Source organism: Canis lupus, chromosome 6, assembly GCF_048164855.1.
Source record: "Canis lupus baileyi chromosome 6, mCanLup2.hap1, whole genome shotgun sequence".
NCBI classification, from domain to species: Eukaryota; Metazoa; Chordata; class Mammalia; order Carnivora; family Canidae; genus Canis; species Canis lupus.
In genome coordinates, this window is record NC_132843.1 from 19,699,932 (window position 1) to 19,715,358 (window position 15,427).

General features: G+C 37.1%; 1 protein-coding gene across 4 annotated transcripts in view; it reads right to left on the bottom strand.

Annotated features, from left to right (window-relative positions):
* Window positions 1–15,427, bottom strand: part of CHST9 (carbohydrate sulfotransferase 9) — a 241,262-nt gene that overhangs the window by 107,159 nt on the left and 118,676 nt on the right. For all 4 annotated transcript variants that reach the window (XM_072829108.1, XM_072829107.1, XM_072829106.1 and 1 more), the window contains one exon: window positions 2,697–2,738. In XM_072829108.1, the coding sequence (XP_072685209.1) occupies window positions 2,697–2,738 (42 nt within the window). The remainder of the gene's footprint in view (window positions 1–2,696; window positions 2,739–15,427) is intronic.

Consider the following 15,427-nt stretch of genomic DNA (forward strand, 5'->3'; position numbering starts at 1 on the left):
TCTCAGGGAGAGGTTGATTCTATTCTATAGTCTTAAAACTTCTCGCAGGATGTGGAGAAAGGGGAACCCTCTTGCACTGTTGGTGGGAATGTGAACTGGTGCAGTCACTCTGGAAAACTGTGTGGAGGTTCCTCAAAGAGTTAAAAATAGACCTGCCCTACGACCCAGCAATTGCACTGCTGGAGATTTACCCCAAAGATACAGATGCAGTGAAACAGCAGGATACCTGCACCCCAATGTTTATAGCAGCAATGTCCATAATAGCCAAACTGTGGAAGGAGCCTCGGTGTCCATCGAAAAACGAATGGATAAAGAAGCTGTGGTCTATGTATACAATGGAACATTACTCAGCCATTAGAAATGACAAATACCTACCATTTGCTTCCACGTGGATGGAACTGGAGGGTATTATGCTGAGTGAAATAAGTCAATGGGAGAAGGACAAACATTATATGGTCTCATTCATTTGGGGGAATATAAAAAATAGTGAAAGGGAATAAAGAGGAAAGGAGAGAAAATGAGTGAGAAATATCAGTGAGGGTGACAGAACATGAGAGACTCCTAACTCTGGGAAGCGAACAAGGGGTGGTGGAAAGGGGGGTGGGCGGGGGCCTGGGGTGACTGGGTGATGGGCACTGAGGGGAGCACTTGACGGGATGAGTGCTGGGTGATATGCTATATGTTGGCAAGTTGAACTCCAATAAAAAAAATTAAAAAATTAAAAAATCAAAAAAAAATTAAAAATATAAAAAAACAAAACTTCTCGCAATTGTCCATGAATGGCCTTATCTTGTTTCATTTCTTCACCTTTCAAGTCTCAAATCTTTCATCTCCACTGCTGTTTCTAATCACCAAGTAGGGCACATTTTCTAAGCAGTGTACCTGTATTATATTCCATATACTATTCCCCCACCCCTCAACTTTCTGTAACTCATTATGTCTGCTCTGTTTTTCTGAGCACTCCATGTGCTTCCCTACCTCCGTACTTCTGCTTATATTGATTTGAAATGTTGTCCTTCTCTCTAGCTGCAGAAATTCTATTCATTCTTTAAGAATGAGCTCAAATGTTATAACTGCTATGAATATTTCCCCAATTACTCCAGTCAGATTTAGTGGTATATTATCTGTATTCCCAAAGCACTTTGCTGGCAAGGAAAACACAATCACTTATCACACCAGAAAATTATTTGTCTCCATCTCTGTTTCAGGTTATGGGTGCCAGCACAATGAAGACAAGAAGAAAATTTTATTTATCTCTGCACATCTTGAAGTAATAAATATGGCCCTTGACTGTTGAATGGATAGATGGATGGATGGATGGATGGATGGATGGACAGAGGGATGAATAGTGATTCAGTTACTACTCAAATTTTTCAACGTGCCTCAAGGGGACATGATCTGCTTTCAGGATTTCCCCCCCTCATTTTAAACATCCTCTATTATCCTGAGAATTTGTCTTGCTTGCTTTGTGAAAATATTGGGTTTTAAATTAAAAAAAAAATGGACTGTTAAATGAAGTCATGGAGCAGGAGAGGGATGATATATCATCTTTCTTGTAAAAGTAAATATACTACTGTCATTCAAGTGATCAGTGTTGCAGATAAGCATCCAAAAAATTAAAAATTATATTTGTAAGTTTAAAAAGTAACATAATAGGAATTGATCTATTAATAAATTCTATGTTCATATATAACACAATAGTAAACTTCATTAGATTGGAATAATGAGTTTGGCGAGGTAGGGAGGAAAAGGGAGAAGCTAGCCTGAATTAGGGAAGTCAGAATTTATTGGAAGCAATGCAGTTTTATTACTTTCAATACTATAACCTGCCAATAAAGTCTGTCTAAGGAGACATCTACTTAATGACATGGATCCTGACTTTATAGCTGTATCTTTTTGCCTAAAGACCACTGTATATGCAAAAGCCATGAAAACAATTATTCTCTTTAAATAAGTTATAGGTGTTCCCTCTATTTCTCTTATCAAATCCATTCCTTGCAGACAATTTAAAGGTAAATTTCATCTTATTCTAGGTCAAATTTTCAAAAATTGTGTATTAGCAATATCTGAATTAATGAGGTTTTACTACATTCATAGTTGAAGGCATTTCTGGGAATTATAGCCCAATGTCCTAGGGAAGTGTTAAACGCTTTAAAAATAAAAACAGGAAAAATGTAAGCTTTTTCATATAAGATGAACATTAATTATTCATTAAGCTGGATATAACTGAAATCTATTTTCAAAATCTTTGGTTTCCTTTGTAAATTCCTTGAGGGCAAGGATCATGGTTTGCTTGCTTCTTTTCCCCACCTTTTAACACTATACACCCCAACAATGGCACCCAGGCTTTGCTTTCTGGTGACATTACTGTAAGAACAAGTGTTTAAAGGTGACACGAGGGATTCCTGGGTGGCTCAGCAGTTTAGTACCTGCCTTTGGCCCAGGGTGTGATCCTGGAGTCCCAGGATCAAGTCCTGCATCGGGCTCCCTGCATGGAGCTTGCTTCTCTCTCTCTCTGCCTGTGTCTCTGTCTCTGTCTCTCTCTGTATCTCATGAATAAATAAATAAAATCTTAAAAAAGGATCATCTTTAAAAATAAAAAAATAAAAGTGACACGATGGGGTGTTCAGGTATTCCTGTTGTTGCTCTGCTTATCTATAGTTACCTGAGACTAAACGTAAGTAAAATTGACTCACTGATTCTGGATGCTGGCTGCAGGTAATTTACTGGCTCCCATCCTGGAAAAGAAGAGAAAGGAAGTTCATGTATTACCATTATATGCAAATATATCTTAAAACATCCTACAAAAAAATTAGAGAGGGTGACAAAACATGAAAGACTCCTAACTCTGGGAAACAAACAGGGGTAGTGGAAGGCGAGGTGGGTGGGAGGATGGGGTGACTGGGTGACGGGTATAGAGGAGGGCACTTGACAGGATGAGCACTGGGTGCTATACTAGAAGTTGGCAAATTGAACTTCAATAAAAAAAATATATACAAAACAAACAAAAAACAAAAGTGAAAAAAACAAAACAAAAATAAAAACATCCTACATACATAAAGATGTCACTGCCTCCAGTATTTTCTTTCTAGCAAAGAAAATCATGAGGTGTTGGGAGTAAGGGTCATGAAATAGAATATCTCACTCTTGTGTTTCTGGGCTACTGAAGAGGTGACAGGCTTGGTGTCACTTATCAGGAAACAGGGCATTACCTTCAAACTTTGCCACAGAAAAGATGAAGTCTTGTGCCTGTTTCCTTCTGCATCAGAGAAATGGAGCTGGGGACTGGTAGGTAAAACTGGAATATGTCCACTGAAGGGAAGAACATTTTCCTGGATTCTTTGAATTCTACTTCATTATGTGTCAGTATGTTAATATCCAATTATATTTCCTGTCTAGAATTGTGTAAATCTTTGTTTACATACAATTATATTTTCTGCTTAGATTCTTTCAGTACTTGGGACAGATCTCTTTGAATAAAATTGATATTCAGAATAGATAATGCTATGTGCATCTCCTGGAGCCATGGTGGAGTATGCATGGCTCACTGTTGGATGCCTTGATCTGTGAAGCTTGGAAGAGTAAATGAACTAAAATCTAGGATGAAAGAAAAAGGGCTCTTTGAGGGAAGTGATCCCATGGATATTAAATCATCCAGAACTAATGTTCGTTTGTTTTGTAGTAAGGAGATCTAAGAGAAAAATCTTTGAGTTTTCCTTGAGCCAATGATTTTTCATCCTGATAATCAAGAAGGACCTCTTTCTGCCAGATGAAGTTGCTAAATGTAACATAGTAAATTCCTTCTGGCTTAGTCATCTATGGGGAGAGGAGAGTCTCAACTCATTCGGAAAACAATTCTAGGGAGCTTCAAGATGGATAATTATATGACTCTAGATTTCTGTTTTCTAGACTACATAGTTCCAATTCTTCCCTTAAATAACACATTATACATATATAATATACAATGCATATTATATACTGTATTCCATATCACATTTTTACATAATATATGATTTTGATATATAGTATAATTTACATAAAAATTAATATTACATGCTAAACCATATTATTTATATATTATATATAATATATTACATGCCAAACTATGTATTAGTATATATCTTATATTGAATACATGTATACATCATGTTCTGCTCTCTGTATGCTGTCTTTTTAAAAATATCCCTTTCAAAGTATGTTGATAATAACTTGAACAAGTACTTAAGAATGGTAAGGTGTAAGCAGTGATAGGAGTAAATCTGTTTGCTATACTGTGCCATTCAAATAACTTCCTATCAATGTAACTCATTTATGATACTCATTTTCTAATTCTACTGGCAACAAAGGTCCTATAGGTATTTACCTTTTTAACCAATCTTTCACTAATGCCATTTGCGCTAAAATACACAGTTTATACTTATGTCAATTAAATAGTATTTTGCCTTTAGAATAATTTAAAAAATATATCCAAGGGCATTCTGAATTGCATTGTCATGAGTTTCCTGGTATAAGCAGCTCCACTTGATTTAGAAATTTCTGCATTTTGGATGAAGGCATTTATAAGTCATTTGTATAGTTCATCAATAAGTTATAGGCCTTACAGTACAACTGATCCCCATGGGCTGGAACTTGATATGTAATCCACTGCTTCAATCCACTTTGATGTAATTGCAACTCTATATTTACTTGTTCACCCATGTAACAGTAGCATGATTGGGATCACACTTTCAAGGCTTGGTGAGAAAATATTGTTTAGGCTAGAACCCAGAATCTTCCTCCATACAAAACTGATTTTATTCAGCATATTTTCATTGTTTATATAATCTGTTACATAAACATGGGAGGAAATTAAATTGATGTAGAAAAAATGACTATTCGAAAAGTTAAATGTGGCTGCTCCTTTATCTCTTATGATATTCTGGTAAGTTGCTTATTGATTGCATGAGGAATTGTTCTCATCAGGTTTTGCTTTTAAGTTCTGGCTTATAACGATCAAATCATTTACTTAAAAAATGTAAACACGACAGGTTCTTTTCCCCATCTCCACGATCACTCAAATATATAGGCTGTGCAAGGTCATCTGCCGATTTCTTTTATTCCTTTTTTTTAATGTATTGTGGTAAAAAACAGACAGGAGACCTATCCTCTTAACAAAATTTAAAGTGTACAGTACAGTACAGTTTACTATAAAGCACAATATAGTGCAGCAGATCTCTAGAACTTGTTCATGCTGCATGAATGAAACTCTATACCAGCTCCCAGTTCCCCTCTCTCCTCCCAGCCCCAGGAAACCACGGTCTGCCAATTTTTCTCTCTCTTTTTAAAAGATTTTATTTGTTTATTCACGAGAGACAGAGAGAGAGAGAGAGAGGCAGCGACACAGGCAGAGGGAGAAGCAGGCTCCATGCAGGGAGTCCGATGTGGGACTCGATCCCGGGTCTCCAGGATCACACCCTGGGCTGAAGGCAGGCGCTAAACCGCTGAGCCACCCAGGCTGCCCAAGTTATTAACTTATTTTAAGTTAATGAATTGTCTCATAAAAAAAAGCTTCCTCCTTCACCACTCAATAATGTTAATACTGTGTATAGTTTTTAAAGATAAAGGCTGTATCTTCTAAATCATTGCTATTCCTATATATTTTTTAATGTAATGACTACCTCGGATATTGGGCTCAGTCCATACAATCAATGTAGACTGACTTCCTTGCTATATGATCATATATTAAATAACTATGAGTATGCTTACACCATCAGCTGTGAAAATGACATTAAATGTCAGCATTCAGGCTTGTTTCACGTAGCAGAAATTAATTGGGTTTTGGCCACAGCCCCTAAAATTAATAAGAGTTTAAACCTCACATCCAGTGTACATGTACTTATATTGTACTTATAAGATGGATTACGATATTGAAGGCTTAATTTAGTAGTAGAGACAATCTAATGAAAGATCTTCCCTGTTACCACATGACTTTCTTCTGAGTCATTTTCGGTGTTGGTAGTAAAGCACGTTTCACCTGTTGAAACTTGGCATAAGCACCACACTAAGTGAATAGGCCTGACGGGAAATCAATCTTAAAAAAAAAAAAGCATTTCACCAATCTTTTCCTCAGGGTTTGAGGGCTCCGTGTATCATAAATAGCACACCGAGCCAAAGAGAGCTCACACTCGAGAGAGAACACAAATATAACCACAATGCACTGTTCTCAACATAATTCCTCTGGCCACAGTGAGAAACTAATTGTGTTGTTTACCATCATCCTTACCTAACAGAGTAAAAGGAAAGGTAGGAAAATATTGGACAGTTTCCTAAGACTGCGTGGCAATTTGTTATTAAAACTTAAATAGGGTTACACTTCATGAATGAATCAGATTTTTTTCCCCTCCAACTAAACCTTGCAGAAATGCGATTATCAATACCCTTAATTTTACATACTGGTGTTCCGATACAAAAATAATCACAGTGAAGTTTAGGTTCTCTGCTGTCTAACATTTTGTTGTTGGATTTGAAAATTTATCCCAATATTTTCTTTTGAAATATTAATTTGGTCTAACTTTACCTTCTTTTCTGTTTTCTTCTAAAATTACTTGGATGCACAATTATTAAATTAGTAATAACCACAATAATATCTAGGATGTACTGAATCCTTATTAAATATCAGACATGCAAAAAAAATATCATACATTCTGCTAGCATTTTATGTGAACTTTATCTAATTTAATACCAGACTTACGATGAGCACCAGGTGTTATATGTAAGTGACAAATCACTAAATTCTATTCCTGAAACCAATATTTCACTATATGTTAACTCATTAGAATTTAAATAAAAATTTGAAAAAGAAAAAAAAATTAATACCAGAAGAATTTCATGGGAACATGACCTAGATTTCTGCATATAGAATATAACTACATATTTCCAGTTCTACACTTTTTTTTACATAAGCCATGCCCATATCATCTATATTTTCTAGTTTCAATTCCATTAAAGTGTATTGAGAACTTGAAGACACAAAACAAAATCCTTTGAGATTTGAGTCTTTTCCTAATATTTAACCATTATATTCACACCTTATTCTATAGCATTTTATTTTTAATGACTCAACATTATTGAGTCTTTCCAGAGCATTTTTTATAGAAATAGCAATTCTTTTATGTACCTATATGTCCTTGGTTTACATATTTTATAACTGCATTGAATAACTATACAAACAAGTATAATTGACACAGCAGGTTTAGAAACACAATTGACTCCTGATCCACATATATCCCCACGAGGGGAGGGGGTGGTGTCAGAAGTTTACAGGTAGGTTAGAGAGGCAGCCTCAGAGGCCCCAGTGTTCAGCTGGTTGTGAGCAGTGGTCAGTGGGGCACATCTAGGGAAGGGAGAGTGTTGCTTAACTAGGCAAATCATTTAAGAGAAAGCTAGTTAAAAAAAGAAAAACTTCTGTTGTATCAGAACAAAACATTTTTTGTTGTATCAAATACTTTAACTGCGTATACATCACTTTGCTAAAATTAAAATATATATATATTTTAGATGGAGAGAGAAGGAGAAAGAGATAGTGAGTTTAGGTGTTACCCAAAATTATAAAGCTAGAGGTAGAACAAGGATTTGGCTCCAAAATTCTGCCTCCAAATCTACCCCACCAGTATTCTTTCCTTCTCTCCTATGAGCCTTGGGACAGAGAAGGCTGTGGTTGTGCGGCCACCCAGGAAGGAGGCTTGAGATAGCTCAAGAGTGGTCATCAACAGAACATAGTAACATAAGAGAAAACAAGACAGAAAATGATGAAATACTCTTAGAAATTTGTGAACAAGGACCCTGTGATTTTGGTTTCATTAAGTTAACTCAAGTATTTCTTGTCTTTGGGCCTCACTGGTTCAAAACAAAAAGGACTTCTGCAGACAAATTTGGCTAACTGACATTGCCAACTATTTGCAGAACTAAATTTTGCTATTCTGAAATTGAAGAAACTCTGAAAGGGCATCCCTACTCTCCAGCAAACACAGAAGAACCTCTGACCCAACAGTCCCATGGGGAACCAAGGGCAAGAGCAAGCTTGGTGGAAATCTGTGATGACACATAGCAATGATACTGAAGGCATTTGAACCTCCCCATACACTTCCTTCTAATCCTTGGGTCTTACAGGTTCTATTTCCATCAAGTCTGTCTTTGAATAAGACTGGAAGCACCAGTTTTGAAGAACTTTCTAGCCTCCTAGAAGGGATGATCATCTTATAGTAGCTGTTTTAAAATGCCTTAGAATGGATTACTATGTTTTTCCATTAAGTATTAATGATTTTAGTTTATGTTAAATGCTTTCTATGCTTCTTTCGCTGGCATTTTCCAAATTATTTTCTTTTAGAAGCAAATTAGAAAGGCATTAAGATTTCTATGACTTTATAAAGAATTCATAAAAAAGGTTAAGATCTCAAATGGGTATCCCTTCAATAAAATAATGTTAAATTGTGCAAGATGTTCATACACGGGACATCAGTTTTATATACTTTCAAAAATAGCTATTTCATTTTTAAATGATCTGGTTTCAAAAAATAATTATTGCAATCACTTGACTATAAATGTGGTTTGAGATTTAAAGCCTCCTTCATATAAAACAGTTCTCATTTCAATACGCTTTTGGAAGCATTATTATAAATAATGGATTAATTATTTAATTAACATAAGTACAAATGTAAAGACCATAGGAGTAAACCCACATATTTCATTTTTCTAAAGATTTCACACTTGGTTAACTAATTTTTAGTTAGTTAACAAAATTAACTGAAAGGAAATACAAATGAAAAAGAGAAACAGGGCAAGATCCAGTTCCACTGTGCATATTCAGTGCCCTTTTTTCATAGAGCTGCATTCTCGCTGGAGCAGCCTCTATGCACTGCGGGCTGCTGAGTGCACCTGTGCCCGTGCCAGGATCCCTGGGCATGGGATCCCACACTTTATGGCATGCTTTGTAGAAAACGGAGTACAGATCATATTCAGTGAGGTGCTGAGAAGGCTAGCCCAAGCAGCAGTCTCTGAAGTCAGAACAGCACTGAAAATGGGCCGGTCTGATTCTACATTTATCTGTGGGGAAACCAATGAACCCAGCCTCCCTGGGTCCTAATTCTCTCATCTACAAAATGTCTTAATGTTCATTTCAGCTTTGAGATTCTAGCAAATGGGGCAATCAATCAATCAATAGGCTTTCGTTATCATGCAGTCACCATGCTTTTCCTATTTACATTGTATTTTTCCTATTCACATTCCTGTTTATGTTGTATTGATTCCTTTGAGAAGCAAATTAGAACGGTATTAAGATTCCTATGACTTGGGATCCCTGGGTGGCGCAGCGGTTTGGCGCCTGCCTTTGGCCTGGGGCACGATCCTGGAGACCCAGGATTGAATCCCACGTCGGGCTCCCTGCATGGAGCCTGCTTCTCCCTCTACCTGTGTCTCTGCCTCTCTGTCTCTCTCTGTGTAACTATCATGAATAAATAAATAAAATCTTTAAAAAAAAAAGATTCCTATGACTTTATATGACATTCATAAAAATGTTCGAGATCTCAAGTGGTTATCCTTTTCATAAAATTATAGTAAATTGTGCAAAGTTGCCAAGTGCTGAAACCAAACTCAGGAGGGATCTGGCTATGGGGTCCAGGCTCCTAAGCCTTATACCACATGATCCGTAGAGGCTTCTGTCGTTATCTAAATACTTCGTGTCACCTGGTTCTGCCACATGCAAGCTCACTAGGGAAAGCCCTTTGTCTCCGTCCTCTCTGTGCCTCTGACTAGCACACAGACACACTCCACTGGACAACCTATGAGGTACAAGGAATCGGGGTAAGCAGTGAAAACAGTGGGCAAACCTCCATAATTGTCTGCCATGCTTAAAACACACAGACACACACCCCTTCCTTCTTGATCTTTCCTATACTATGTGAAAAATGCTGGTTGCCTATTTCACAGATCAAAGAAATGGGTAATATCAATAATACAAATACCTTCTACATTTCCATGTTTCAGAATATGAGCCAGACAATGAAGACAGATCTTCCAGCACCAAGCTCTCCCCCACTCACGTTCTGCTTTCTTTTCCCTTTCTTTGCCACTGTCTGAACAAACACTTGTTTTATTCCCACTACATGCCAGGAAAACAAACCTCTGGGTGTCTGTTATTAACGTTTCCATCCTAGATGCTAAAGGACGGGGCAAGTAATATAAAGTAATATCAAGGGCAATAAAAAAGATTGCTAAAAAAAAAAAAAAGATTGCTAAAATTTATTATTAACATACCATGAGCTAAGGCTTAGGCCCAGGGCTTGACAGGTATTACTTCACTCAATCCTCATTACAACTCTGTGAGATAATACTCGTATTATCTCCATTTGACAAATAAGGGGAGTAAGTCAATTGAGGCTGAGGTCATATGACTCTGGAAGTACAGAGCAGGGACTCTAGCCCTGGGAGTCTGAGACTATGGCCAGAACTCTTAACCTTTACACACCACCCTCTCCAGGAGTAGATTCGGACACTAGGCGTTCAGAGGGCATACATGAGATTGGTTTCATTTCTTTTGAAAAAAGTCCTATAAATAGTATCCAAGCCCAACAGGAATGCTTCCAATATCCTCACAGGCTGCACCCAAAAGCAGGTGGTGTGACTTTTAATAAGCTACCGTCTCATAGCTTCATTCAATATGTTTGTAAAAAGATAATTAGAACCAAATACTTTCTAGGGTCCTCCCAGACACAGACCTTCTATCATTCTAGAGAGGCAGTTGTGGGGCAGGGAGTGTTCACTGATTTTAGAGCGACAAGAACTGGGTTTATTTGGATGTCCGGCACCCTCCTTGCAGCCTGGTTATGGGGTCAGCCTCTATCATTTCCTGCTTGTCTTCTGCTGACCTCAATTGCCTGGAAGACAATTGTTCAACCTGAATATCATCTGCAAATACAAAGACCATCCCTCTTAAATGCTTAAGTGTACAATATATTACTATTGCCTATATGTACAATGTTAGACTGCAGAACTGTAGCGCATATTCATCTTGCTTGACTGAAACTTATATGCTCATTGATTAGAGACTTTCTATTTTTCCCCTTCCCCTACTGCCAGGTAACCACCATTCCACTCTGATTCTATGACTATTTTAGACACCTAATGTCAGTGGAATCATACAATACTTGTTTTTTTTGGGTCCGGCTTATTTCACTTAATATCATCAAGGTTCATCCATGTTGCTGAATGTTCTAGAATTCCCTTCTTTTTAAAGGCTGACTAGTATTCCATTGTATGTATGTGATATATACATATCACATTTTCACATGTATGTGATATATACATCACATTTTCTTTATCCACTCATCTTTCAATGAACATTTAAGTTCTTTTCATATCTTGCCTATCATGACTAGAGCTGCAGTGAACATGGGAGTGTAAAATATCTCTTCCAGATCCTGATTTCAATTCCTTTGGATAAATATCCAGAAGTGAGATTTGCTGAATTATGCAGTGCTTCCATTTTTTAAGTTTTTGAGAAACCTCATACTCTTCTTCCACAATGGCTACAACACTTTGTATTCCCACCAACAGTGTGTATGGAGCTACCTAAGAATTCAAAATCAAAGTCTCAATTTCTAAATTCTTTATCGTCCTGTTTTATGGTCGTAGGTTTTACTCTTTGGATACGAGACTTACACTCATGTCCAATACTGACTCATTGTATTTTGGCTGAAAAGGAGCTTGAAAGGATGTATCTGATTTATAGTATTCTCTCCCTTCTCTGCATTTTTGGAATTGTTTTGCTAACCACTATGATCCACGTCAAGCCTTTTCTTTTCATCCGAAACACAATCTCTTTACGTTTTTGCACTACTAGCTGTTAGTAATCTCATCTACCTTGTTGACATTGATAACAAGTATATTTACAACACTGACTCCCAAGTCTCTAAACGGGTCTCTCACTTGAGCTCCAGTCTCAAATAAAAATGTGTTCAGTGCACATGCCTTTGGGTCTCCTGTAAGCACTAAAACCATACCTACTTAAATATGAAGTTCTCCTCTTCTCTGCCAATCACACTTCTCCCCCAGTTCTCCCCCTTGGGCACCACTCAGTCATCAAAATCAGAGGCCTTGGAATTCCTCCTGCATTCCCTCATGGCTCACTTGTCATTAATAATCAAGTTCCTGTTTATGCTTTCTTCAAAGATTTCTCGAATTCATCACCTTCCCCAAGCCCCACTGTCACTTCCTTACTTCAGGCCACTATTATTTCTCGCCTAGATCACTGCAATAGATATCCAAGAAGTGACTCTGCTTAGGTAGGTAATAGACATCTCAAATTTAACGTATCTAAAATAGAAATCTCCTCTTATCCCCAGCTCTCCAAATTGGTCCTCTCATGATTGGTCACATCCCTGCTAATAGTATTATTACCAGCTTGATCAAGCCAAAAACCTGGAGCCATTCTTTATCCCTCTTTTAGCCACCCACATCCAACCTATCAGTATTCACTGTCATTTCTTTCTCAAAAATACATCCTAAATCTGATAGTGTGTCATTACTTCCATGGAAACTACCCCATTCTAGACCACTTCATTTTTCTCCTGGCTTCCTTTAATAACTCTGGAAATGTTCTCTCCACTTCCACTTTCTTTCTGCTAGAACCCTTCCCAAGCTAGAGTGCTTAAAAAAAAAATCATTTCATTTCCTTGAATAAAATTCTGCAGTGATTTTCTATTGTGCTCATCAGATGATTGAAACTCTTTACTACAGTCTATATGGCTCCACATAATCTAGGCACTGCCTACATATTCACCCTTGTTCACTCTGCTCCAGTCCTGCTGACTTTCTTTCTGTTTTTTTCAATCCACCAAGCTTATTCTGTTTTAGGGCCTTTGTACTTGCCATTCCTTCTTCTGTCAGATTTGCTCGTGACACTCATTCCTTCACATCACTCATGATTCAGTTCAAATATCAGCTCCTGAGAGAGATCTTCCCTTACCCACTCTACCTAAAGTGGTATCCCAGTATTTAATTCTATCTTTACTTATGGATAATGACCAACTGGAAAAAAAGAAAAGAAAAACATGAGCCTACTGAAGCAGATTATTTATAATTTGAAAAACCAGTTAAAAAGTTAAAAATAGAGATGCCTGGGTGGCTCAGCAGTTGAGTGTCTGCCTTTGGCTCAGGGCATGATCCTGGGATCCAGGATCGAGTCCCACATCAGGCTCCTTGCATGGAGCCTGCTTTTCCCTCTGCCCGTCTCTGCCTCTCTCTCTCTCTCTTTCTCTCTCTTTCATGAATAAATAAAATCTTAAAAAAAGTTGAACATAAAAATGTGCAAAATTCATAGGCAGAATTCAAAAGTGCATATACTTCATGGCAGTGTAACAGTGTATATGATATAATTATGAATGCAGACTGAGTATGTGTACTGGAGGGTTCAAGTTGGTGAAAAGAGGACAAGAAGCAGCATCAGCTAGTCTGAAGGGCATAGAAGAAGTAGGAAATTTTCTTTTCTAGATAAGTTCCCAAAGCTGAAGTAGACTGGATTTCATTTCTTTTTTCTCTCCAGTTTCAGGGGGAAAAAAAAGAGGGAAGAAACCTTTCTCCCTCTGCTTGTCTGAACTGTTTGGAAGACATGATCTGACTGCCCAACCCAATAGCCACTTCTGGAAATATGATGTGACTAGAGTTGCATTGTAGGGTTTCAACAGGAGGGAAAACAAAGGCACAGTTGCCATGCTTTTCTTTAGTCTTCTGACATTTAATTACGAAAATTTTTAAACATACAGAAAAATGGAAAAGCTTCTCTTAAGATCATATTTCTCACTACTTCAGATGGAGCCAAGTGGTCTCAAAATTCCCCAACTACTGAGTGACACCAGTATTTTCCAAACCTGAGCAAAGGTCTGGACCTGAGCAAAGGTCTGGACCATCGTATGATCAGTTTTGACATTTTGGTTACCTTGTTAGTGTAATTCTACCTATAGTTAGTTAGTCAATGCTTCCTGCTATATAAAACTTGACTGTTTCCTTTAATTAATTAATTTAAAATTTTATTTTATTGTAGTAAGGTTAGTTAACATGAATCTACCCTTTTAGCAAATCTACCCTTTTAGCAAATTCATAGCAGAATACTGGCACAACAATACAGTAGTATTGTTTAGGATGGGTACCATATTGCACAACTGATCCCTAGAACTCACCAGGGGCTGAGGGCGGGGGAGTGGAGAGTTGATAAACAGCTGCTTTGCTTCTGATGGTTTATGAAGCTCTGAATTATTTCACCTTTAAGTTACATCCCTGAAGTATGTAGATCTTCTCCAGAGATCTACACGTGTGTCTGTCCTTTACACAGGCCCTCTATTAAAGCGTACTGATTATGGTGTCATTCTGAGTACTAAACTGTACTGTGTCATACTACTTATGCAAATTCTGAAGTCAAATGTCAAAAAAAAAATCTAAAGTAGTGACATCTTAGCCTTGGTGTTTACATTTCTATCAGCAAATACAAATTAAAAGTTCAGCCCTATATGCCATCTTATAGGCAAATCTTTTATTTTTCACACAGAACAAAGATCTTCCTTTGACATTATTTTATGAGTTATAATGTTATAGTTGAAAACTTACTAGTTGAAAGAGTATGATGCCTAAGTTACACTGTACTAGATCCTACTGTGTGGATACTGGACCCAATGTGATACTCTTTGGAGAGAAAAGAAAAAAAATGCAATGTGACCCCAGGCATCTGTTTGCTTTATCTATTTCTGCCAACAATCACTATACCTAACTGAAAAACAAGAGGTAATGGAATCCATCTTTCAGGCCATTTAGTTTTGTTTGTTTGATTTTTAAAATCTCTCAAAGACTCTGACTACTGCCAACTTAAAATGCTTTCTGAAAAGTTCAGTGAAATTCAAATACTGCAATTATAATCAGAACACTAAGAAAAGGACATTACTGGTACTTGAACGTGGAACCAGGAACTAATCCAGTTGTGTTAGGAAGTTGTTACTTAAAGACTTCTGCTATAAAGTTAAAAAGTATTCAATTGGTTCTCTGTCTTTCAATTTTCTTCCTCATATGGAGGAGGAAAATGATTTTTTCTTATTTTCTTAACAAATGCCAGAAAGTTAATTTTTAGTAGTGAATTTACATTTTACTTTTCAAAAAATATTCTGCACATTGGCATCAGGTTAAATAAAGAACAAAGATGCTAACTCTTCCATTTATTCAAAAATCAAAAATATCATAATATTCCAGTCATGGAATGAGTAAGTCACAAGGATAAAAGGTACAGCATAGCAACTATAGTCAACGGTATTGCAATAACATTGACAGATGGTACTGACAGTTTTGGTAAACACAGCATAACATATACACTTGTTGAATCATTATGTTGCCCCCCTGGAACTAATGTAAT